This window comes from Gymnoscopelus microlampas (assembly GCF_963454915.1).
Source record: "Gymnoscopelus microlampas genome assembly, chromosome: 14".
Classification (NCBI taxonomy): Eukaryota; Metazoa; Chordata; class Actinopteri; order Myctophiformes; family Myctophidae; genus Gymnoscopelus; species Gymnoscopelus microlampas.
This window is the reverse complement of record NC_139951.1, coordinates 14,112,117-14,138,094: the sequence shown is the minus strand read 5'-3', so window position 1 is coordinate 14,138,094 and position 25,978 is coordinate 14,112,117. Positions and strand designations below refer to the sequence as shown.

General features: G+C 39.3%; 2 protein-coding genes across 2 annotated transcripts in view; both read left to right on the top strand.

Annotated features, from left to right (window-relative positions):
* LOC311059636 (uncharacterized protein) overlaps positions 1 to 25,978 on the top strand; it is a 164,712-nt gene that overhangs the window by 25,226 nt on the left and 113,508 nt on the right. The gene's annotated exons all lie outside the window — the stretch shown is intronic.
* Positions 2,646 to 25,978, top strand: part of LOC311059548 (uncharacterized protein) — a gene marked incomplete at both ends in the record, with an annotated part of 37,804 nt that continues 14,471 nt past the window's right edge. The window contains 7 exons of the mRNA XM_084077560.1: positions 2,646 to 2,895; positions 3,877 to 4,146; positions 4,794 to 5,060; positions 7,842 to 8,021; positions 8,320 to 8,595; positions 9,741 to 10,019; positions 11,027 to 11,302. Of these exons, the coding sequence (XP_083933686.1) occupies positions 2,646 to 2,895; positions 3,877 to 4,146; positions 4,794 to 5,060; positions 7,842 to 8,021; positions 8,320 to 8,595; positions 9,741 to 10,019; positions 11,027 to 11,302 (1,798 nt within the window). The remainder of the gene's footprint in view (positions 2,896 to 3,876; positions 4,147 to 4,793; positions 5,061 to 7,841; positions 8,022 to 8,319; positions 8,596 to 9,740; positions 10,020 to 11,026; positions 11,303 to 25,978) is intronic.

The following is a 25,978-nucleotide window of genomic DNA, read 5'->3' as shown; positions in this document are numbered from 1 at the left end:
TATAGGAAGGGGGCGTGGCTGGTAAAATGAATATCAAATATCTAAATACTGAATAAAGCAACTTAAAAACGGTCTGGAGGGCTCACTAAAGCCTGAGTAGACCATAAAATGACCAAAAGTTTTTTTGAAAGTGAAATATCCCTTTAATTACTTTCCCCCAAATTGATATGCATTAGGCCACGGCACCTCCATTTGTAAAGATTTAGTGCCAGGGACCCCATGAGAGAAGATTTGTCAAAATGTTTCCACATTTTTTAAAAGCAGCAGAAAAATAAAATAGGGCTTAAAACTGTGATTTTGCTGGGGACTACGTGGAACCCCCTCAAGGACCCCTGGGTGTCCCTGGACCCCACTTTGAGAATCAATACTATATACTTTGTTAAGTGGGGTCCCCCAGGGGCCTATGCTTGGTCCCCTCCTTTTTTCCCTGCACATCAATATCTTTTCCAAAAAATAGCAGTCTTACAAGCTCACAACATGCCACATTGCGCTGCATTTGCTGAGCTTGTAGATCTGCTATTTGTTTGAAGGTTCACCTATTATGTCATGCCAGCTGAAACAGTCCATGGTGGTTAGGGTACTTCCTGCTGATTTTACCTCCGGCCAAACAAAACCTGGGTTAAAGTGGGCTAGAGTGTTTTAGGGCAAACCTTGTTTATGTCAAGGACCCCCAAACTGATTTGTATTTGTGCCAGGGACACGCAGAAGAGAGGATTTGTGTTAAAAATGCTTAATGCTTAGTGGTTGAGGGCAGAGCAGTTCCCATGCAGTGATGTATCCAGTCAGTATGCTCTCAGTGGTGCTACTGTGGATATTTTTACCTTTATCTAACCAGGCAAGACAATTAAGAACAGATTTGTAAGAATCACAATTGTAGCCTGGCAAAAGGCAAGGCCTTTTGTGGGAGAGGGGACATATGGGCTGAAACTAAATCAGTCAGGTTAAAGGTTGTAGTATCTTGGGCCCCATGCAACTTCTGCAGCTGCTTGAGGTGAAAGATGCATTGCTGTGAATTTTCAACACCTGAGCAATATTGCTCAGCAATCCTGTCTATTTTGGTCAAGTGTAATTATGCCTGAAGAAAAATGCAGATTTATCCTTAACTTGCTATTGTCTCATATGTTTTTCAGTGCTGAGTGGCTTCTTCTCCTATGGACATAGTCAAGGTGAAGATTGATTTTCTATCTACTGTATTCTCTTTATACTCAGTCATCATCATATTTCCACCTGTCACATATCTATGTCTATTTGTTTAGCCTTACTTTCAAAAGGAATACACATTGTAAGTAAACAAAATAACATTCCCGTATTTTTTATTATTTTTATAAACAACTAGTACTTAGTTATAAAACAAAGCATCCCCTCATCAACAACATAACATAAAATGACCATAAATCCGACTCAGAATAAATAACATTTGTAGAGAGTTTTTTATGTGTTTCACAAAGTGATGAAATGCACAGCACTCTGGTTGTACAGAGATGTGTCTTCCTGTCATTCAATGTTGTGGTCTCACTGCATACTCACTCACTCACTCACTCATTCTCACAGCTGTTTTGTAATTAATACATACTACAGAATCTCACTGCCAAGTCTAAAGACTGGAACATTATCTCCTAGTATTTGTCAGACTGATACTGAGGGCTTGTGAATGTACGGTTACCTGTTTCCTGAGTGACGATATTAATTACACTTATGAAACAATAGGCCTAACAATTATCAACTATGAGGTCATTGGCAGCTACTTTCAGCAGCATGCACGTCTACGTATGAGCCATGGCACATCAACAGGTTGTGTGTAAACCTTCACCACTTCTCTCTAGAATGTTGCAGTGCAGCGTCAATCATAAATAAAGAGGATGTTGCCCACCACTTCATGAAATGAACTCCAATCTTGTTTTTCAGGGCGGAGTGTCTTCAACGTCAATGGACATCAAGGTGAAGAATGATTTTCTTTCTATTCTCTTAATTCACTCTGCCAAGGTCATATTCACACCAGTCACACATCTACATGTATGTGTATTTGTTTGACCTTATTTTTTTTTTAAAGAATGCATTCTCTCATCAATAACATAAACAAACCATAAACACTTATTTTCAACATGCTGGCTATAAGGTTAGGTCAAATGACACAATTTAATTGGTTGAGAGCCATGGTATAATAACAATATAATGCAGCTATGATGCCGTACATTTCTATATTAGTCCATGGCTCAGGACAGTTTTCAGTAGATAAGGTACATACAGTAACATAAGGGCATGTGTGGGCACTGGCTCACACTGTGTGATGTGTCTCTGGCCCACAATGTGCCCACTGCCCACCCAGTTCTCAGTGGTGCCAATCAAAGAGGAAGCACATTTGGATTGAATTGACCAGCACAGCACCTCATATTTGTAAAACAATACCAGTGCACTCGCAATATTTAGCAAGCTAACAACATGGAAAACCCTGCAAACTATAACACCGTAACCAGACCTGCAAACTATCTACTAACCACTATTCAAGTTGTTGATCTGCTGTTGTTGTTAATGTACCTTGTTAATGTACTTGATGAGATGCACAACACTGACACTTCACCCCTTTGTCGTCTTACTTCGTGATCTCACTGTTTTATTTCTCTTTCATCACACCTAAACCAACGGCTATGCTGAAATCAGACACAACAAGTGTACTGACATCTAATAATGTGACCCTCACCTGTACTGTGGAAGACAGTACAGCTTCATGGTTCTACTGGTACCGAGACAACAATCAAATGGCTGTGACAGATCAACCAACCTACACATTCAGTCCCTCCAGTGTCTCAAACAGTGGAAGGCACAGGTGTCTAGGAATAAGACGAGACAACCCATTCTACCTATATGACAGCAACACAGTTGATATCTCTGTCTCTGGTGAGTTATACGCAAACCACATCATTGCTGTTGGGCAGAAACCTTGTATCTCCATATTTGAACTTTTTATGTTTTTTTCATAAATGAACGCCCTTCTTCATCAGTGTGGTGCAAAAGTAGTGAAAATAACCAATCTACAAGCTCACAACGAGTTGCGATGCGACGCGTTGTGAACTTGTAGATCTATTTTCAGTTTTCTAAATATTTCTAAAATAATAATAAAAAATGAACACTGTTGGACATACAAGGTTTCCACCCGACAGCAACAATATACACAAACACCTGTGTGTTCAGAGACCATATTTGTGTAGTTGTGTAATTAAAATTTGCATTTAGTTTTAATGCACATTCTTATGAAACAACTAGCCCTATATTCACACCTGTAATTCGTTCATAGACAGACAATAATTATTTTACTGTATTTTACCTACAATTTCAGCTTTTAATTGTAAAAACACTTGTCAACTCTGTTAGTCACACGTTACTGTAGACTGAGTGGCCCACATATTTGAGAGTATATTTACAGTATACAGTATATTGTGATGTCAAAATTTGTTTAAATTATTCACATTTAAATAAATTGATGATGGGCCTTGTGGCCCCTTGGGGCCCTAGAAACTGACCCCATTGACCCGGTCCATAATCTGTCCATGGGTCTATTGTCATTAACTTCATTCAACCATTGTTCATGTGCGGCACACAGTGGTTAAATGGTTATCACTGCTGCCTCGTTTTTCTGTGTGGAGTTCATATATTCTACTGATTTGGGTTGGTTTCCTCCTACAAAATATATAATTACATTGGGGACATACTCCTGCCAGTGCTCTTGAATAAAATGGCCTTTACAGTTGGAGCTTATGTCCAGGTGCTGCTCAGTGGCTGATATTAATCAACCATCCTAATAGTTAAGAGGATGATTTAAATACAGAGGATGAATTTCCTCGCAAGGACCAATTAAGTATGTGTGTGTTACTTCTACAGAGGCACCTGTGCCTGTTCTCAGCAGACAACCTCCCTGGCCCCAGTTTTTCATTGGAGAGACTGTTATTCTGAAGTGTACGATACAGGGAAGAAGTGCCTCTGACTGGAAGTACACATGGTGGAAGGGTAATGACAAGATGACCAGTGAAGAACCTGAATACACTATACCAAGTTATTCTGACAATCTCAGTAAATACACGTGTAGAGGTCAACGCAAGGATGACCAACAATATTCCAAGTCCAGCAATACCATCACCATGTTATTTAAAGGTATGGTATACTCTGTTTAGCTTTGATACTGTATGTAAGTGAGAGATAACGACTTATGGACTTCTTGTCTGGAGTTTTTATTGATAAAGAGAGTATAGAAACACAGGTGTAGTGGAGGGGTAGCACAGGGGAGCGATGCTCCCTCAGTCCTAAAAATAGGATTTTCGGTCAATTTATTAACAACCCTAGCAATAGCATCCATACTGTATTCTGGGTGGAACAATAGACAAAAATAGCCGATCTACAAGCTCACAACACGTCGGTGCTGCGACACATTGTGAGCTTGTAGATCAGCTATTTTTGGATCAGCTACCAAGATATTTAGTGTAGAGGGAAAAAGTGGTATAGATGCACTGCCCCACTTCTAAAAGTAGCACTATCACCCCTAAAGACATTTATTACACTACACATAATGTCATCCTCATCATCATGTTCAGGTTAAACTTTATTAGTTATATGTAGGTTAACATAAGGCCAGAGGTATTTTGTCTGTCATTCTTTACTAGTTAAGAAGGCTTGCCACGTTTTAATTTCTTTGTGTAATATCACTTTATTTAGATGTGTTTCAATCTAGCTGTTTGGAGAAATTTGACAAATACTGAGGCTCAATAATGACACAGTTTTATTTTATTTCTCATAAATAACAGATACACCAAAGACTACACTGAAATCAGACACAACAAGTGTACTGACATCAGATAGAGTGACCCTCACCTGTACTGTGGAAAACAGTACAGCTTCATGGAAGATCTACTGGCTCAGAGACAACAGACAACTGAAGGTGACAGATCAGTCAACCTACACATTCAGTCCCTCCAGTGTCTCAGAGAGTGGAAGCTACGGGTGTCGAGGAGGGAGAGGATACCCACCATACTACACACATTACAGCAACACAATTTCTATCTCTGTCTCTGGTGAGTTATATACAAACTATATACTATAATATATTTGATTCCTATGAAACAACAAAAAATCAGAAGGTTTATGCAGCTTCCTACATTCACACCTGTTATTTGTTCAGAGACAATTCAACTTGTGGCGATTAGTGGAGCCTCCTCCGCTCACGCCCACTGATCCTATCAAGTTCAAGTTCATTCACATGTTAACGCCCAGTGTTTAGATTCGCCCATGCCATTCACTATCTGGCACTATCACTCGCGGGGCATTCAATGTCATGAATGGAATGACATAGTCACTCACTCTACCTGAGCGTCTGCAGACATATACAGTCTTGGCTGAGTGAGGACTGGAGGTGGCTGTACTTTATGTATTTGTAATTTGTACTTTTGAATACTTGAGTATTTACTTGAGTATACAGTATACTTTGTCCACCACTGGCTACATGTGCTTTAGGAATGTGGAAAAACACGTTTTACTAGGAGGAAATCACCCTTTAAAATGAGTATTAAAAGATCAATTTCTTAATTACTATAAGAAAAAAGAAAAAACGATGACACAATAAAAGACATGACAGTGGTCTCCCAGACTTATATCAGTCAATGATTCACTATTTCTTGAGGCAGTTGAGGCAAGCCTACATGCTAAAATGAGAAATCCAGTGGTGAATGCAAGTGTAGAGGTCAACTCAATGACCAACAATCTTCCAAGTTCAGCAGTACTATAACCATGTCATTTAAAGGTATGGTATACAATACTGTTTAGCTTTGATACTGTTTGAGAGATAATGACTTATGGACTTCTTGTCTTTGACTTTCATCAGCAGTCTGGAGTTTTTACTGCTAAAGAGTTGATAGAGAGAGTATAGAAACACGGATGTAGTGGAGGGGGAGCACAGGGGAGCGATGCTCCCTCACTCCTAAAAATAGGATTTTAGTTTTGGTCAATTGATTAACAACCCTAGCAATAGCATCCATATTCTGGGTGGAATATTAGCCAAAAATAGCCAATCTACAAGCTCACAACACGTCAGTGCTGACATGTTGTGAGCTATTTTTGTTTGTGTAGAGGGAAAAACACGTTGTGATCTATTTTCACTATTTTAAACATTTCTAAAATAATTATAAATGAACGGTGTTGGACATACAAGGTCTCCACCCGACAGCAACGATACACAAACACCTGTTATTTGTTCAGAGACAATATTTTATTAATTATTATTTTTTTAATTTGGGCTTTGGTCAATTGATTAACCACTTGAACCCCAGCATCCTTATTCTTGGGGGGGAACATTAGCCAAAAATAGCCGATCTACAAGCTCACAACACGTTGGTGCTGCGACACATTGTGAGCTTGTAGATCAGCTATTTTTGGTGAGATTTAGTGTAGAGGGAAAAAAGTCAAGTGGTATAGATGCGCTGCCCCACTTCTAAAAGTAGCACTATCACCCCTAAAGACATTTATTACACTACACATAATGTCATCATCATCATCATCATCATCATGTTCAGGTTCAACTTTATTAGTTATATGTACGTTAACATAAGGCCAGAGGGGTTTGTCTGTCGTTCTTTACTAGACGAAGGCTTGTTACGTTTTCATTTCCTTGTGTAATATCACTTTATTGTCTCCGCCAGGCCGAAAGGCATGGCGAGAGAGTATGTTTTGCCCCCTGTCCGTCCGTCCGTCCGTGTGTCCGTCCTTCTGTCTGCGACCAGCTAATCTCCGCCACCGTTGACCCGGTCGGCGGTCGCTATGAAACTGCGCACACACACTCCCTGGATGCCACAGCAGAACCTCTGCCCCACATTTTTCAGATCAGCCCGTCATAGCGCCACAATGAGGCCGACTTTTGCTAAACACATTTTTTGATATTGCTCTCACAGATTTTGTCCAAAAAACACGCAAATCGGTACCATTATCTCCATAGCCATGTGATCAACACGGATCTGTCTGATTTTCCATATTCCATCCTGATTGTCTAAAACTGGCTCCAAAGTCTGCAAGATTGGTTCATTTCGAACAAAATGCCTCAAATAATGCACGCAGCATGCGATTTTCGTGAAATTTTCCACGTAGATACTCAGGAAGAAATGCCACTTGAAAACGTTCAAATCAGCCTCATGGTGGCGCTATAACCGGCCGATTCACGTTTTTAGCTATAACTGCACCGATCTGCATGAAACTTTGCACGCACACTCCCTAGAGGCCAAGGAAAAACATTTGTCCTGCATTTTTCACATCTGCCTTTTAGAGCGCCACCAGGAGGCTGAGTTTTGTAAAACACATGTTTTGCTCTTACTGCTTCAGATTCTGTCCAAAAATGTGTACACAGTATCTCTATAGTCATGTGATCAAGATGGATGTGTCCGATATTTCATATTCCATCCTACTTGGCTAACATCCAAACATCCAAAGTTTGCAGGATAGGTCCGTTTTGAACAAAATTCCTCAAATCGTGAACGTAGTGTGCGATTTTCGTGAAATTTTGCACACACATTCCCACTAGGCCGAGGAAGAAATGCCACCCTATTCACATTGGCCTATTATAGCGCCACCAGGAGGCCACAATAATCTACCTGACCTGGCGGAGACTTGTGCTCCAAGGAGCACTTTTTCTAGTTTAGATGTGTTTCAATCCTAGCTGTTTGGAGAAATTGGAGAAATACTGAGGCTCAATAATGACAAAGTTTTATTTTATTTCTCATAAATAACAGATAGACCAAAGCCTACGCTGATATCAGACAGAACAAGTGTACTGACATCATATAGTGTGACCCTCAACTGTACTGTGGAAGACAGTACAACTTCATGGAAGTTCTACTGGTACAGAGACAACAGACCACTGACTGTAACAGATCAGTCAACCTACACATTCAGTCCCTCCAGTGTCTCAGAGAGTGGAAACTACAAGTGTCTAGGAGGGAGAGGAAACTACTACACACATTACAGCAACAATGTTCATATCTCTGTCTCTGGTGAGTTATATACAAACTATATATTATAATATGTTTGATTTATACGAGACACTATTCAGTTGTATAATTAAAATAATGACAACTGAATAATGTGTTACCTTAGCACTGCCGCCTAGTAGAAAGAGTGTGAGTTTCCTCCTACATGTTACAGTAGGATACTCCTGGTGTCCATATGCTGCTTAGTTGCTGCTATTAACCATTAACCGTCCTAATAGTTAGAAGGATGGGTTAAATACAGAGGATGCATTTCCCCACAAGGATCAATGAAGTAACTTAACTATGTATGTTACTTCTACAGAACAACCTGTGCCTGTTCTCAGCAGACAACCTGACTGGCCTCAGTTTTTCATTGGAGAGACTGTTATTCTGAAGTGTACGATGCAGGAAGGAAGTGCCTCTGACTGGAAGTACACATGGTGGAAGGATAATAACCCTGTCATGATGTCCAGTGAAGAACCTGGATACAGTTTAAGTCCTTCTCAGACATCCAGTGGTGAATACCAGTGTGGAGGTCAACGCAAGCATGACCAACAAGTTTCCAAGTCCAGCAATCCCATCACTGTGTCTTTTAAAGGTAGGCTATAGTGTACTCTTTGATCTGCAGTCTGGAGTTCCTACTGCTAAAGAGTAGATTGTGATAGAAAGACATTTATTGCATAACACATGATCAGAGATCATCATCATAATCATCATCAATAATATCCATTGTTCAGCCTCCAGACAGACAGTAGAATGAAAGAAATATCAACTCCTACTAGAGACATATTATATAGTGTATATCATGCCCAGTCATGTAGTTGTTAAGTCGGTATACTCTAATTTTGCCAAAATATTTCAAGATGGCCTGTAAAGGAACAGCACTCTGTGTTAAAAGTCTCACAAACAGTGATATTTGTTTTTGTTTAGTTTTTTTTTTAACTTTAGAAATGTATTGTTCTGAATGACCAACTAAGCAGAGCGAGTTCAGCCACTGTTCGTGAATACATGATGTATATTTTAATGTACATCATGTTTTAATGTGAAATTTGCAATTTATAAGCAGCAATTGGATTAGCCGCTTTGTGTAATCCTTGTATCTCCATATTTCAACTTTTTTCATGTTTTCTCGTGAATTAATGCCCTACATCATTATACAAGAGTGTCACACAAAAGCAGTGAAACTATTCAATCAAGTTCACAACGTGTAGCAATGTGACGCGTTGTGAGCTTTTAGATCGTCTATTCTATATATTTTTTAATATTTTTTTAAAATAGTAATAAAAACGAACGGTGTTGGACTCAACAGTAACGATATACTATAATTTGTTTCAGTCTTATGAAACAACGAACAATGAAAAGGTTTAAGCAGCTTCCTATATTCACACCTGTTATTTGTTGAGACAATATTTATTTTATTGTATTTGAGCTATTATACAATTTCAGCTTTCAATTGTAAAAATGCTTGTCAGCTCTGTTAGTGATAGAAATACATTTATTACACTATACACATACTGTAATGACATCATCACCATTAGGTTTAGGTTTATCTTTATTAGTCATAATTAACACAAGGTCAGGCGGGTATTTTTTATCTGGTTTTCTGTTAGTTTTTCCTACATTTTAATTTATTTGTGTAATAATATCCCTTTTTTCTGAGATGTTTTTTAATCCTAGCTGTTGGAGAAATACTGAAGCTTAATAGTGACATTGTTTTATTCTATTTCTCTGTCATAAATACAGCTAAACCAACGACTACGCTGATATCAGACACAACAAGTGTTCTGACATCCAATAGAGTGACTCTCACCTGTACTGTGGAAGACAGAACAGCTTCATGGAAGATCTACTGGTACAGAGACAACCTACAGTCTGAACCACTGGCTGTGAGAGATCAGTCAACCTACACATTCTGGCCCTCCAGTGTCTCAGAGAGTGGAAGCTACATGTGTCGAGGAGGGAGAGGAGACCCATCATACTACACACATCCCAGCAACCCAGTTTCTATCTCTGTCTCTGGTGGTGAGTTATAGACAAACTATATACTATAATTTGCTTGATTCTCATGAAACAACTTAAGAATGAAAAGGTTATTGTAGTTTCCTGCATACACCTATTATTGGTACAGAGAAAATATTTTACCTATTGTAAGATTTCAGCTTTCATATGTGTAATTACAATGTGCATTTAGTTGTAAATGAAAAACATAGAATATTTTGTGGTATCACTCATTAGACTTAATATATCTCTGCTGTCCGGCAGCAACCAGCTAACTCAAAAATGTTCATTTTTCAGGAAATTACAAAAACAAAAGAAAGTGGAGTTAGGAGGTTTTGTTCATCATTGATAAGAACAGCTAAATTGACCTCCAAGCTCACAATGAGGTTTGAGGTCAAAAGGGGGTGGAGCGTGGAGTCAGCTAAACCAGCTAACTCCACCCCCCTTTGGTGGAGTTAGCTGGTTTAGCAGAAAGTTTGAGGATCCAATGGAGTTAGCTGGTTTTGTCAAAAGCGCTTTTTAATACTTTTAATTGGTTCAATCATTTAGTAATCAACACACAGACGTAAAGGGTGTTCAATGGCCCTGGTTTATGGGAAAAAATGCAAAAGCGGAAAAATTGAGTTAGCTGGTTCCTGCCGGACAGCAACGATATTAGAGTTTAATAAATTAAGTGATGACCATGGGTCTCCTGTCATGAACTAAATTTAAACATTGTTCTTCCGTATGTGGCACAGTGGCTAATTGGTTATCACTAGCAACAGTGTGGAGTTTACATGTTCTCCCCATGTCAGGTTTCTTCCTAAAAAAATGATCTAAGCTACTACATGTTGGAACATACATTCTGCCAGCTGCTCTTGACCAAGGGTGACCTTAGAGTTGGAGCTGGTGTCCAGATGCTAGTTGCTGCTATTAACCATTAACTGTCCTACTAGTTAGAAGGATGGGTTAAATACAGAGGATGCATTTCCCCACAAGGATCAATAAAGTATTACTAAACTTAACTATGTCTATGTGTGTTACTTCTACAGACGCTGTGCCTGTTCTCAGCAGACAACCTGACTGGCCTCAGTTTTTCATTGGAGAGACTGTTATTCTGAAGTGTACGATGCAGGAAGGAAGTGCATCTGACTGGGAGTACACATGGTGGAAGGATAAATATACCCGTGTGAAGATGTCCAGTGAAGAACCTGAATACAGTTTAAGTCCTTCTCAGACATCCAGTGGTGAATACCAGTGTAGAGGTCAACGCAAGCATGACCAACAAGATTCCAAGTTCAGCAATCCCATCACTGTGTCTTTTAAAGGTAGGCTATGATATACTCTTGACTTTCATCTTCAGTCTGGAGGTCCTACTGATAAAAAGTAGATAGAGATAGTGATATAAAGACATGTATTACATAACACATGACCAGCATCCCTTGTTCAGCCTCCAGACATACAGTATAATATGTATATGGTTGACCGGAGTCCCTCAGGGCTCTATACTACTAGTGATCAACAAGCTCACAACACGACGCAGCGCGATGTGACGTGTTGCGTGTGTGTGTGTGTGTGTGTGTGTGTGTGTGTGTGTGTGTGTGTGTGTGTGTGTGCACGCATGCACGCACATGTGCTTGTGCTTGTGTAGCCTGTGTGTCGCTGCAGAGCGAAAGAAAATTGCATTATGCAGAGACGAGAACAGTCATAGGAAAACATGTAGACGTGAAAAAGAAAGGTTTATGTACATTACATGTCTTTTGTGCAGCCTCCAGCGGTCTTGCATGGAAATCATGCAACATTATACATAATGTCATGTCAAACAGCAAACAATGTTTTTAATCCAGAGAAATGTTCTTTCCAACAGATCAACCCCAGTCTGTTCTGAGTTTGTCTCCTCCATGGTTGAGTCCTGGAGCCTCAGTGACTCTGAGTTGTGAAGTTAAAGAATCTGCAGACTGGAGGTTCTACTGGTACAGAGCTGTTCCTAAACCATCATACAACTCCTACACTTATGAGCTCTTACCTGGTAGCCACACTGGGACTGTAGAAGCTTCCTACATCATTCATGATCCTACAGGCACAGGAGGATATGTGTGTAAAGCTGGGAGAGGAGACCCAGTTTATTACACTAGGAACAGTGAACCTCAGTTTGTGTGGTCTGGTGGTGAGTGTGGCTCAAAATTAATCTTCTTTTTTCTGTTTTTAGGACCGACTGACCGACCGATCGACCGAATAACAGACTGACTGATTCACTGTATTTTTTTCTTCACATTATCTCATGTTGTTCTCATTTTTCTTGCATTTAGTTCACTATTGTCATAACATGTATACTTTGTCCACCACTGTTCTCTGTTTAGTTGTAACACTGCCCTTAATTTGACCTCTGATCCTGTGTTGTGTTTTAGATGTTCATTCTTCAGCTTCTCTCACAGTGAGTTCTAACAAAACTCAGCACTTCCGCTCTGAGTCTCTCTCACTGAGCTGTGAGGGAAACTCTACTGAATGGAAAGTGAAGAGTTACACTGACCGGCTGAATGAGTTTTCACCTAGACCTTCAATGACTGGATCTACATGGACCAAAACCTTATATACAAGTGACAGTGGAGTGTACTGGTGTGAATCTGGACTGGGAGAGTACAGCAATGCTGTCAACATCACAGTGATTGGATATTGTGAGTCCAATTACTCAGTCATTAAAAGCATGCTTTTGTATTTGCTTAGTGTGAATCCTAACATGTAGACTGTTTTTATCTTCTAAATTATTTTACAGATGGTTCTGTCCTCCTGGTGAGTCCTGTTTACCCTGTGACTGAGGGTCATTCTGTGACTCTTCAATGCAAACACAAAACAGAAGAGTCACTCTCCAACGTGGACTTCTACAGAAATGAAGAACTGGTCCAAAATAAAACCAATGGAGAGATGATCATACCTGCTGTCTCTAAGTCTGATGAGGGCTTCTACAAGTGTAAATATTCTGGAGAAGAATCACCACAGAGCTGGATGGCAGTGAGATGTGAGTTTACAGTTTTGTTTTTTCCATGTATTTAAACAATATGCTAATATTGCACTTGACACAACCACTTTGTACATCTCATTATCATAATTCTGTGGTACATGCAGTGGTGGAGAGCAACTAAAGTATACATTTGCTTGAGTACTGTACTTAAGAAAATGTATTTGGGTATTGGGTATTTGAGTATTTGGTTGTTTTTAAGCACATGACTTTCACTCCGCTACATTTCAAATACAGTAGAAATATTGTATTTTTGACTCCACTACATTTCTAGGAAAGGACTCTTGGAACCCAAACTTACAAAATACATTTTGAATTAACCACTTAAGCCTTTCAAATATAGTGAAATATGTTGTCATCACAACATGACTCACTTTAAAAAAAGGATAAATGACTTTTTAAGTCCATACTGCTATTCATAGGGCTGCACATGTGTCATGTGTTTCGCTAGCCAATCACAGTCCTGAATTTGCAAAGTCAGCCAATCACATTACAGTTAGTGGTGATGACACTAGCTGTAATGTGATTGGCTGATATGAAAAAAGTATCGATTTGCATTAACAATGGACACATTTTTTGGTCGGTGTCCAAAACTCACTTATAGGGGGCGGCTACACCGCCCCCAAAATAAAAAAACTATGACACAATAAAAGACATGGACTTATATCAGTCAATGATTCACTATTTCTTGAAGCAGTTGAGGCAAGCCTGCATGCTAAAATGAGTTGCTAATATTACTAATCTATTTCCAATGCTATTTTCATAGTCATCATAGCGTCTAAACCTGTGGAACAGAGTTCTCTACATGTAGTGGGGCTGATTGTAGGACTGATTGTTGTGATTCTACTGACCATCTTACTGCCCCTGCTGTATCGATACAGAACATTCAAAGGTCAGAACTACTCGAATATTGATTATCTTTAAAAAGAAAACACAGTATACTTACAGTATGTTGTTGCACTGAACAGCAAAGGACTGCATTTAGGCATCTGCTAAATGCCTAAATTGTAGGATTGATTTAACATATTTTGTTCTTTCTTTTTTTTTTTACAGATCCATGTTGTGCCAGGTAGGTACATCGCTCTGTTCTAGGCAGGCCTGGAATTTCATCTTTTTAGGAGCAAGAACACTTGGTCTTTGGTATTGTAATTTTTTGACACAATTCACAATGGCCAAATGGGCAGGAAGGCCATCAAATAAAACAATGATTTCAAGTCCACTGAAATAATGAATTGAATTTAAGGGTTAAGGATGATTTAACACAGTACAACTCAGTGAAATAAATAAGCTGTTTATATCCCAAAATAATGTAGTGACCAATTAGAGTCACTGGACTGGTTTGAAGACTGGGATGGGGAGTCAGGGGAGTTAAGAACTTAACAAAAGACATGTTGTCTAAAAATGTATTGACAGGAAAGACACAGAGGAGAAAAGGTGAAATCAGCTGGGACAGTGAAGCTGGGGCACTAAGGCCACTGTGGCCCCAGGGCATATTTTGGGGGGGGCATGAGGCGAAACTAAGGGCCAACGAAGGCCGTAGCCTTCTTGAGCTCCATGAAATACCCGCCTAGGGGTCTAGGGCTGTCCACGATGAAGAATTTATTTAGTCAACATCAGTGGGGCATTATTGTACATGGTAGTAGTAGGCATTGCCAGGCTGGAGTGGATAAAGTAAGAAATTGTGCCAACCTAACACTAGTGGCTGCTGGGAGATTACATCTCGTTTATACTTTGTTTCTGATAGATATGTATCTTTTAATTACAGACTCGTTCAGTCTCAGGGAACCAATCAGGCCTCAGCTACAGACCAGAGGACCAATCAGAATGTGGCTCCTGATGCTGTGTACAGCTCACTGCAACACGGTCAGTCTTTGAACCAATCATGTTCTAACAAGTTCTGCTGAGAAGGACATTTTGGTTCTAATTTGAATTTAAATTAGTTAAACATTAAACAATGATTGTCTGTTTTGGAAGTACACTACAAGTCTGTCCGTATGTTTGTGTTTGTCTTTTGTTTTTTAACTAAATCGAAACCATGTTTTAAATAAAACATTAAATAAGAACTACATTAATGCTTATTTGTTTGCATTCAGCCGACACAAGTGTCTATGACGCAATCAACCACCCTGTCTATGGAAATGGTACAGTATATACTTTTTGAAGATCCAATCTAATGATTTGAAATGCAAAAAATGAAATGCAAAAATGAAATGCAAAAAATGTTTGGCCTGTACTGAACGTTTTCAGTTTGATCCCTAGACTTAGGATGTTGTACATAACAGAGAAGATAATTGTTGCCGACATGATACATTTCTGATCGCTTCCCATGGGTCTAGAATCTAAATCAATTCTCTTCCCTCTAATTGTAATTATGTTTACAACTAGGAGGATTTGTCAATATTTTCACAATAACAGCAGTTATAACGTTTTGAAAAAGTTTACATTAACAAACCTGTAAAAAAAAAATACAACAATATTTAATGGACTGCATCTTTAAGTATTCTCATCATGCCATACTGTTCCAAAATTACAACACTGATTATCATCAGAGTACACAATTATGGATATTTTGAGGCCAAGTGGTTATTGAGGGAATTTCGAGTGAGCAGAAATATCTGTGATATGGAATGAAAACTGAACTCAATGAATAACAAAACTCTGAGAGGCAAATACAGTTTTTCATATTACACAGTTAAGGAAAAGCAGTAAAGATGACACAACATATTATCTGTCATGTTTAATGACATATTGATCCTGTTTTAAATTATACTGTTACTTTGTTTCAGTTACTTAGAGACAGGACAACACCACACACCTGGATAAAGTCAAATGTGACTAATATATGCTGTGTAAGTGCAATATACTGTAAAACTCGAGGCTAATTCATGTATTTTGATGTTGTTCATTTAAGTTGCTTAGATTGCGGTGCCAATTTGTCAATGCCTAAACAGTATTGTTGCTCAGCTGGCCCTTTAATTAATTGTTATATTAGACATGCATTTGAGAAGCCAAAATAAATGATCTTATAACGTTTTATTTTTATTTTTATATATATATATTTTATTACTGTATGAGTTTTACAAAGCCACAAACTGATTTGCTTGTTAGTATTATTATTTTGATTGACTGTTTGCTCTTTATATGCTTCCCCATTATATATTATAATAGTGTTATACTAGATAGGACTGATGAAATCAATTTACTGCATGATTGTTTGTCTGTCATTAAGAACTGGATGGCCAGCAACTTTCTACAACTAATAGCAGAAAAAAACTGAAGTCCTAATTATTGCTCCAGATAAGATTGCTGCAGATGTTGCCAACTGTATTAGATACCTAAACCCAAATGTGTGTTCAAATCTCAGAGACATTTGCATTATATTTGATCAAGCTATGCTTTTTATAAGCCCATTAACTCTGTGTCCTGTGCTTGTTTTTCAAGTTTCTTGTAATGATGTAATCACATACAGAGCCCTCCATGGTCAGATACCCGCATATTTATGTGACCTGCTCCACCCAAATGTTGCCAGTACTAGTAGGTCTCTGAGATCCCCATCCAGGGCCCGCTGCCAGGTTGTCCCTCGTACGAGATTAAAGACTTGGTAATCGAGCCTTTGCGAGTTTCGCCCCTAGGTTATGGAATAATCTCCCCCTAGACCTAAGAGCTGTGTCCTCTGTGGACATCTTTAAACGACTACTCACCTATTCAAACAGGCTATTCAAATAGCTCTTTGTGATTTCAGCTCTTTGTGATTACAGCTCTTTGTGTTGTGATATGTCGTGTATTGTGATTTCCTTGAACTCATATTGGTTAAATGGCGATTGTTTAATTTTGTCTTTTGATTTTATTATTGATATTTTCTTCTGCTCTTAAACTTGTAAAGCACTCTGTGACTGTCAATGTCCGTGAAAGATGCTCTACAAATAAAATGTACTTACCTAATTAGAGTACGTAATTTAATTGTTAGATTAGACACTTTGAGAAGCCAGAACACTTTTTTGTCAATGAGATTAATTCTGTTTTCACATTAAACACACACAGGCATATTTTTTTCCATAAATATACATAAAGTAGGTTGAATACAATCAGTTACTCATTTGTCTTTTAAAAGTCTTTTTTTCCCTACAATCCTTTGACACCTGTGCCATTCCAGGTCCACAAAGTTATTATGGATTCTTCATAAAATTAAGAGGGCTATAGTTAGTTATATGATATTATAGGTACTGGAACAGCACTTGTACAGCTTTTTGCACACAGCCAAGTTTAGTGACATTATAGGCCTTACCAGCATAGCATATAATGGCCGTAATGTGTTCGTTTTGACGCCCACACTGCATTTATGTAAAGATTTTCAATGGCAGAAACTTCAAGATTCACGATTGCTTTATTTGTCTTTTTTTTTAAAGCAGCATCAGAAAAAACTAGATTATGTTTCTCCTAAAAAGACAGCAACAATCCCTAAAATAAGTAATAAATAGTGACAAAAAAACAAGCATAACCAGATAAAAACAGTATAAAAAACAGAAATGCATGGAGTAAAGTTCTTCTATAGAGTTCATCTCATCTAATGGATAGCTCACTTGTCTCATCATTACTTTTATAAGAGTTCAATAATGCTTGTTCAAACCCCCTCATGAAAATGCGTCAGGGGAAACCACTTCTCTTTCTTCTCTCTTGGTACTTCCCTAATAAGAAACACACACAATCTCCAGATCTCTGAATAGGTTTTCAGATGTACTGGTGGCTCTGTGACATCATTTTCTTAGCAGTTTTCAAATTTGGCAACAAATTATTCAGCAACACACAACTTAACCCAGACCTGACAGCTGGTGACAGATGATGCGAAAGACTTACTGCATTATTTCTGACATTATTGTAATGTTTGTTGAGAAGACTCCTTTGAGAGGCTCCTTTGATACTGTTCATACATTACATAAAAAATATAATAACAATAATAATTATACAATGAATAATCAAATATGGCAACAACTGCTACACTTGTATCACTTCTTGATTGCAAAGCTGTCATTTACACAAATGTGCATTTTATGTCCTAGCACTTCATTGCCATCTACTGGTCAATTTAGTAGTAGCTTATCCTATTTCAAAGTAAAGTCTGTGTGCCTGTCTGTCCTTCTGTCCCCAAGCATTATCTGAGAAACGTCTGACTGATTGGCTCAAACTTTAGAGTTAGGGTATCGTATGTGATTTCTTTGGTTAGTGTTAAATAGCTCTTGATTCTGATGGGGCTCAATGGGGCTTTGCCCTCAATGCCCTCAATACCCTCATATCTGACTAAATACCTCACAAAAGTGATTGACTCCCACAGCCACAATACTAGAGGGAGCGACCATCGATCTGGTACCACCCTCCTATAGAACAAACATGGGTAAATTCTCTTTCTTACAGCACTGCCTCCAAAATGTGGAATGCCCTAACCCCATTCCTTAAAAAATATGGATCACTGGCTTCCTTCAAAACAGGCCTGGAAAAAAAAAGACCACAAGGGGAGTTATACTCACTTTTCCCATAGAAGGGAGAAGGCACTGCCTTCACCCCCCCCCTTTCCCCCTTTATCTACTCATGTACATACAGTATATAGTGTTTTATATTTGTTGATGATATTGTATTTTGATGTTATTTTCTATGTTGATGAATTGAATACAGAGGACCTCAATGGAAATAGGCCTACAGGACTTTTTAGGGTTATACTTTTAGCTCAAGTGTATGACTATACCTGTACTATGTGCATTTCTGTCTAATAAGTATTCAATCAATCAATCAATAGGGCAGTGGTTCCCAAACATTTTAGCTCAAGGCCCAAAAGAGAAAGAAGAACTCTGAGAGTGTACATTTGATTACGGGTCCATTTGGTTCCATTTGTACACTCTGCACACGCATACGTGTGGGGGGTCTCAGCTTTTGTCAGATGTAGGAAAAGGGGTCTCCAAGGAAAAAAGTTTGGGATCCACTGCACTAAAGTGAGTCTGGAGAGATGACCCTGGCAGATTCAAAGGACACTGTGATCTGAGCTGCTGCCACAACCCTGGCAACAGATAGGATGTGAATGGTTAAAAATGTGGTATAGGAGGAAAAATCAGCCTCTCTTCCAAAAAAAAAGAGGAAGGAAGAGCAGTACTGAATTTACTAAAGGATTTAGAAAGCAGCTGCGTAACTACCGTGACGCAGACAACGCAGTTGCTTTGAGGCCCAGAGTCATTTGGGGCCCATCCATGCCGTCGGTAAATTAGAATAATTAATACATACAGAGATGCAATGACAGATTAGTTGACCGAAGTTTGCGGTTGAGGGCCCACGGTGACCACCCTGCGTCGGGGCCCACTGTTGGCACGTTACACCTTGACTGAGCTCATGACGTGGCATGCAAGTGTAACATCTTTCTCACACCCTCTAACTCTACCCCCCACACTACTTCCTCTCTCTGTCTCTTTTATTTCCCTGTTTCATACAGCAGTATCTATTAGTTCACTGTGAATAGGTAGTAGAAAGGTTATTCTGAAGAGGTAGAGCAGAGGCGTTCATCACAGCAGAGGATGGGGCCCAATATGCCCTACGTACTCCTCTGTGAGTATATCACTACTATTATTACTATTAGGTATATTGGCCTTGTTTTAGAACCATTACAATGAAGGAATAGTGTACAACATTGCTGAGTTTGAATACAGTAAAAGCATGTCAATGGCATTAATTTACAAGCTGAAGCTGTTATTTATGTAGGATCTTGACCAATGTTTTGGCCTTGCTGTAGATATTATTATTATTTCAACAATATTTTTTATAACGACCAAAATAGCAGACCATTACAACAGTGATGATGTAACAGAGACACTATCTAGTATCTGCTTCTAGTATACCACATTTTTCTTTCTTTACATCAGCAAATTATGATTATATGTAGCTACCTACAAGCTGAAAAATATTTATTGAATATCAGAATATTATTGCAAATTGTTTTACATTCTACGTCATTAACCACTTAAACCCTCTGTGGTTCTCAAACATTTAATGTCAAGGACCCCCAAATTGCTATGTATTAGGCTACATTAGAACCCCCATTAGAAAAGACTTTGTGCCATTTTGTGTAAGAGAAGATACGTTTTTTTCAAAAGTAGCAGAAAAATAAAATGGTGCCTAAACTGTTTGTCATTTTGCCGGGGACCACGTGGAACATGGAAGCTTACAAGCTCACAATGCTTGTAAGCTGCTTGTATGCTATTTTCAATTTAAGTACTTTTTGATACCAATATTTTTGTACTTTTACTCAAGTGCATTTTTAATTCCGGACTTTTACTTGTAACAGAGTACTTCTACATTGCAGTATTGATGCTTTTACTTAAGTAAAATATTTGAGTACTTTTTCCACCACTGCCCCTGGGTGTCCCGGACCCCACTTTGTGTGTGTGTGTGTGTGTGTGTGTGTGTGTGTGTGTGTGTGTGTGTGTGTGTGTGTGTGTGTGTGTGTGTGGGCGTATGAGAGGCAGACAGACAACTGGCCTTCAGTGTCTTTTGTTCATAGTTGCCTTGCATGGAAATAGCTGTTTTGGAGAATCCTACAGATTTTACCCCTGCCAAACAAAACCTGGATGTTTTTTTCCTTTTTAATTAACACTAGGAATCGAGGACTATAATGAAAAAAATAACTCCACAAACATGAACAATATTCATACAAAAGTTACTGTCAATGATGATCCCTTTGAGCAATTTAGCATGTAGTATTACTCTACAACAAAGTTACAGAACCTTGTTGCGCTGATCATGAGAGACATTAACAAAAAACAATCTTTGCAAGAAGAGCCACAACAACCACCCAGCTTGCCCTAACAATCCAGAAGCCTTGAATTACTGGTTATCAAAGTAAAATGAGAAGTTTCAGTTATTAAGTATTTTAAGCATTTGCTTGCCTAGAAGTGTCAGTCAGCAATTTTGTGATTGAACAAAACGCATTTGCAAATTGTGAAATTACACTGGACTGAGAGAGAGGGAGGGAGAGAGTGAGAAAAACAAGATATGACAAGTCATAATATCCCCGCTTGCGGCAGGCTTTTTTTGCCCCAATCTGCAGCACAAAATGTAAAAGTGGTCTTTAAAATGAAATCTCAGCCATTCCAATGCAACCGAAAGGACTCCACAAAGAGGTTCATCGGTTGGCTACCAATATAAAGTGTGTGTGTGTGTGTGTGTGTGTGTGTGTGTGTGTGTGTGTGTGTGTGTGTGTGTGTGTGTGTGTGTGTGTGTGTGTGTGTGTGTGTGTGTGTGTGTGTGTGTGTGTGTGTGTGTGTGTGTGTGTGTGTTAACGAAAAGTGCAGTCGAACCTTTACCAGACCATAGTGAAGTCTGTGGGTTTCAGATACCACATAGCCTTTATAAAAGTGAAGCTCACAACGTGTCTTTTAATTTCATGCAAGTTTGCCCTTTTCACTACTGGCTTACATGAACAAAATACCCAAATGGGTCCATTTGGTTTCATTAATGTCTTTTCTAATTCAAGTATTCAATAAAAAATGAAAAAGAGCAGATCTACAAGCACACAAGGCGGCGACGCGTTGTGAGCTTGTAGATCTGCTATTTTAATGAAGCATGAAACACGCTGATTTTAGCGTCAGTTTTGATGCTAAAAGCATCATCAATCTTGGAATGGTTTGCATCATTTTAATCACAAGGCACGTACCTTTAAAATGGTATATAGATTGACAATGTAGGTGGCACACACGCAAGTGTAAATGTGTTTGTTTGGGAAAAAAACGCTTGTTTCGGCTCTTGTTTTTCATTCACACACACACACACACACACTCACACTAATTTTACTAATTTTTAAGCGACCTCGTGTTCTGTAAAGTTGCTTGTAAATATTGGTAGTTGCTTTTTATTTGTTATTATTTTGTTGTGAGCTTGTAGATCGGCTACTTCCAAATAGTCTATTTTCAAATAGCCGATGCATATAGGTTTAAAGTGCTCATGTAGCCTAATAGTCACTTAAATATTTGGCTTGTTTTCATTGACCTGGTTGCTTATTTCTCTCTCATAAATCTGGCAACCGTGTCTTTGTTTAGACCAACGAAGAAGAAAATGCGGAAGTGATGTTTTTTTCCCGTGTGAAAGACAGTATTATGTTGCGAAAATATAAAGACATTACAGCACCATAACATGGTTAATACATTTTATTGTGGGATGTACAATACATGAAAATTACGGGTGTAATAACGCGACTTGCGTCGAGAACTAATGACCGCGTTTGGCTAAAAACTGTTAGTTAGTTGCTGTTACTATTAGCCAAAATCGGCTAGCGCTGGAAGGAATCCACTTCACATTAACACATTTATATCATATTTACATGCCGAGTTAAGCTCTGACATTTAAGTGATATGTAGCCTGATATTACCAGATTGCTATAGTGGGTTTAGAATATTTTAGACGTTTTTTTTCATTTGCTCATTGCTCATTTCAGCTCTTCTGGAAAATCAGCCAGCCCGAGAAGACTGTCTTCATGGGCAGTCAGAGGCGTGTCTAGTCCCATAGCTTGGGAGGACGAGGCCGCCCGTTCAGAGTATGGGAACGTATCCCATTGGCTTAAACGACAGCCAATCACGCAAAAAAAGTGTCGAATACATGTGGGAAATATGTTGGGTCAGAGTCAGAGTGAATATAGACCCGCAGCTCTGCAAGCAAGCGGGTAAAAAAAAAGTAGCCTATAATACTTTTTTGTCCACAAATACCTACTGTGTGTGCCCGTGCTCTCCTCCTTGAATGGACATGTGCGTAGGCTACTTGCGCCCGGCCAAGTTCGATTGGGCATAATTATACTTTGTTGCGCACAGTATAGTGCACCAAAAATAGCCGATCTACAAACTCACAAAGATCACACTGCGATGCTATGTGAGCTTGTAGATCGGCTATAATTATGTGCGCGACACAGCACTCAATAATGTGGTATAATCAAGCTTTACTGGAGATGCGGCGTACAGCATGGATTTCTAAAGAGGGCAATTCTTCAACATAAAATGCTGCATTCAAGTTCAGGAAAGTAAGAAAGGGGCAATTATCTTAGGCTTGAATGCTGCCTTCGAGTAAGGCATGAGGTGGCATTGCATGGGCATTTGCGTTTTTTTTTCACCATAGTAAATGCTGCATCAATGTTCTGGAGAGGGCACCAAGCCCCCTTTCGTGCACGTGCCTGGCTCTCAGTGGTGCTACTGTGGATATTTCTCTTTTGTTTTACCTTTATTTAACCAGGCAAGACAATTAAGAACAGATTCGTATTTACAATTGTGGCCTGGCAAAAGGCAAGGCCTTTTGAGGGAGACGGGGCATAGGGGCTAAAACTAAATCAATCAGGTTAAAGGCCATAGTAGCCTATCATGTATATATCATAAGGAAACATGCAGATTTATACTTAACTGGATATTGTCTCATATGTTTTTCAGTGCTGAGTGGCTTCTTCTCCTATATGACGATAGGAGTAGATGGTGATGGTGAAGTTGGTGACGATCATCATGGTGAAGATTTATTTTCTCTCTACTGTATTCACTCTATACTCACATTTCCACTTGTCACATATAGGCCTACATTTGTTTGTAAGAAATACACATTTTAAACAAGTAAACATAAAATAACATTCCCATATCTTTTTTTAATGAACAATGTATGTTTGTTGTTAGAAAGAAGACAAACGTTTTTGATGTGTTTCACAAACATTACATTACATTACATTTTGTATATGCACAAAGTGATGAGATGCACGGCACTGTGGTTGTAAAGAGAGTGTGTCTTCCTCATTCAATGTTGTGACACTTTGTGGTCTCACTGCATTGTAATACGCACGCACGCACGCACGCACGCACGATAGTATCAGATGGAAACATCCCCCACTGAAGCTTCACTGTGATGGAGGCAGTATGTGAGTGTGGTTTGACACACAGCCTGTTTCCTTTGTGGTCAGTGAGGACTCTAATACCAGCCTAGTCTTCAGTTAGTGTAGGTTATTATATAATCTGTTTTAACAACTTAAACATTATAGAATGAGTCAACAGATTAGTACTCTCTCTATTGTGAACACAGCTGTTTTGTAATTATTATATACAGTATATGAACCTCACTTCCACGTCTAAAGACTGGAACATGATCTCCTAGTATTTGTCACACTGATACTGAATATGTGACAGGGCTTGTGAATGTAAGGTTACCTGTTTGAATGGGTTTGCTGGGTGACAAGATATTAATTACACTTATGAAACAATAGACCTAACATTTATCAATATGAGGTAATTGGGAACTACTTTCAGCATCATGCACGTCTACATATGAGCCATGACACATCAACAGGTTGTGCATGTACAGTATTTTGTAAACCTTCACCTCTTCTCTCTAAAATGTTAGTTGATCCAATGGCCATCTATAGTCCAGGCGTTTCGGGCCATATTTTGATGGAATCGTGCACTTTACGATAAAAGCATGAAATTTGGCACACAGTTAGAGCATGCCATAAGGAACATTTTTGGCTATAGGGCCATCGCAGATTTGTCCTGTGGTAACCATGGCAGCCAGTTTCCAAAATGGCCTCCATCTGCTGTTATTTTACCAATAACTCAGGTGCTAGACCACCTAGGATCTTGATTCTGGTGACTAATCCTACATTTTCAAGTGTGAGGAATACACTGGTACTATTTAGAATTGTCCTGTGGTAACTATGGCAGCCATTTTTCAAAATGGCCACCACCTTCTGTCATTTTACCAATAACTCAGGTGCTAGACGACCTAGGATCTAGATTCTGGTGACTAATCCTACATTTTCAAGGATGAGGAATACAGTGGTACTATTCACAACATGCTAGTAACTACCTAACTAACTACAGTACATGAGAAGGCTGATACTCGCGTCATATTACACCTAGAAGATGCTATGAAGGAAGGGTATAGCAAGGTGACAATACGCACAGTAGACACAGATGTGCTGGTCCTGGCAGTAACGTCAGCCCAACACCTCCACTTGACTGAGCTGTGGGTTGCTTTTGGAACTGGGAAAAGTTCCTTAGCTGCTACCCCAGACAAAATAGATGACTGGATGGAGCCTCTGGAGCGATTTGTGGTATTGCTCTATGACCGCACAAGCGGCCAGGCATCAGTGAATCAGCCACGGAAGCAGCTATTCACCCAGAAGGGTAGAACAATTGATGGACTCCCCCCAACACGAGCTGCACTGATTCAACATACAAAGAGGGCAGCCTACCAAGCTGGCCACTGCTGGGGACAGGTGATGGTTGCAGCCCCTGAACTCCCATCCCCAGGTGAATGGGGGTGGAAGAGGAAGGAGACAGGTGAATACAAATAATTTAATCCACTTCTTTACACTTGTAAACCCGTGATCTGACAATAAAGCTGATTCTAATTTTGACAGGAGGATGGGAAGTGCACTGGACCACACAGAAGCGAGCCTGGCCTGTCGAGAACTCCTCCGCTGTGGTTGCAAAAAGGGATGCAGTGGACAATGCAGATGTGTTAAGGCAGCACTTCAGTGTACTGCCCTTTGCTACTGTGGTGGACTGTGCAACTAACATTGTGTAGATTATCTGGCTTTATTGAATAGACCCCTTAACAGACGACGTCACACTGATAAGAACCAGTCTGCGCGGAACCAGTATGCGCGCAATGAAACCCATTCTATCAGGTCTCGCTAGGACGCGCCTCACTAGCCAACACACAAGAGGGGGTTGGGGTGTGCTGAAACCAGCGCACCCCAAAACAACAGGTTGAGAATTGATTGCGTGAAACAATCACCTGTGCGTCCAGTCTCAATGTTGGTAAACAAATAATTGGTCTATATGCCATTAGGCTATGACTCATGAGTACTCTGCCTTTGTTGTGTCTTATAGTCCATTGAAAATAATTATGCAATACTACTACTAATAAAAGAAACATTCTTGACTCTCATGTGTCAGTTTGAAAACATGTACTGTACTACACCATTATATAT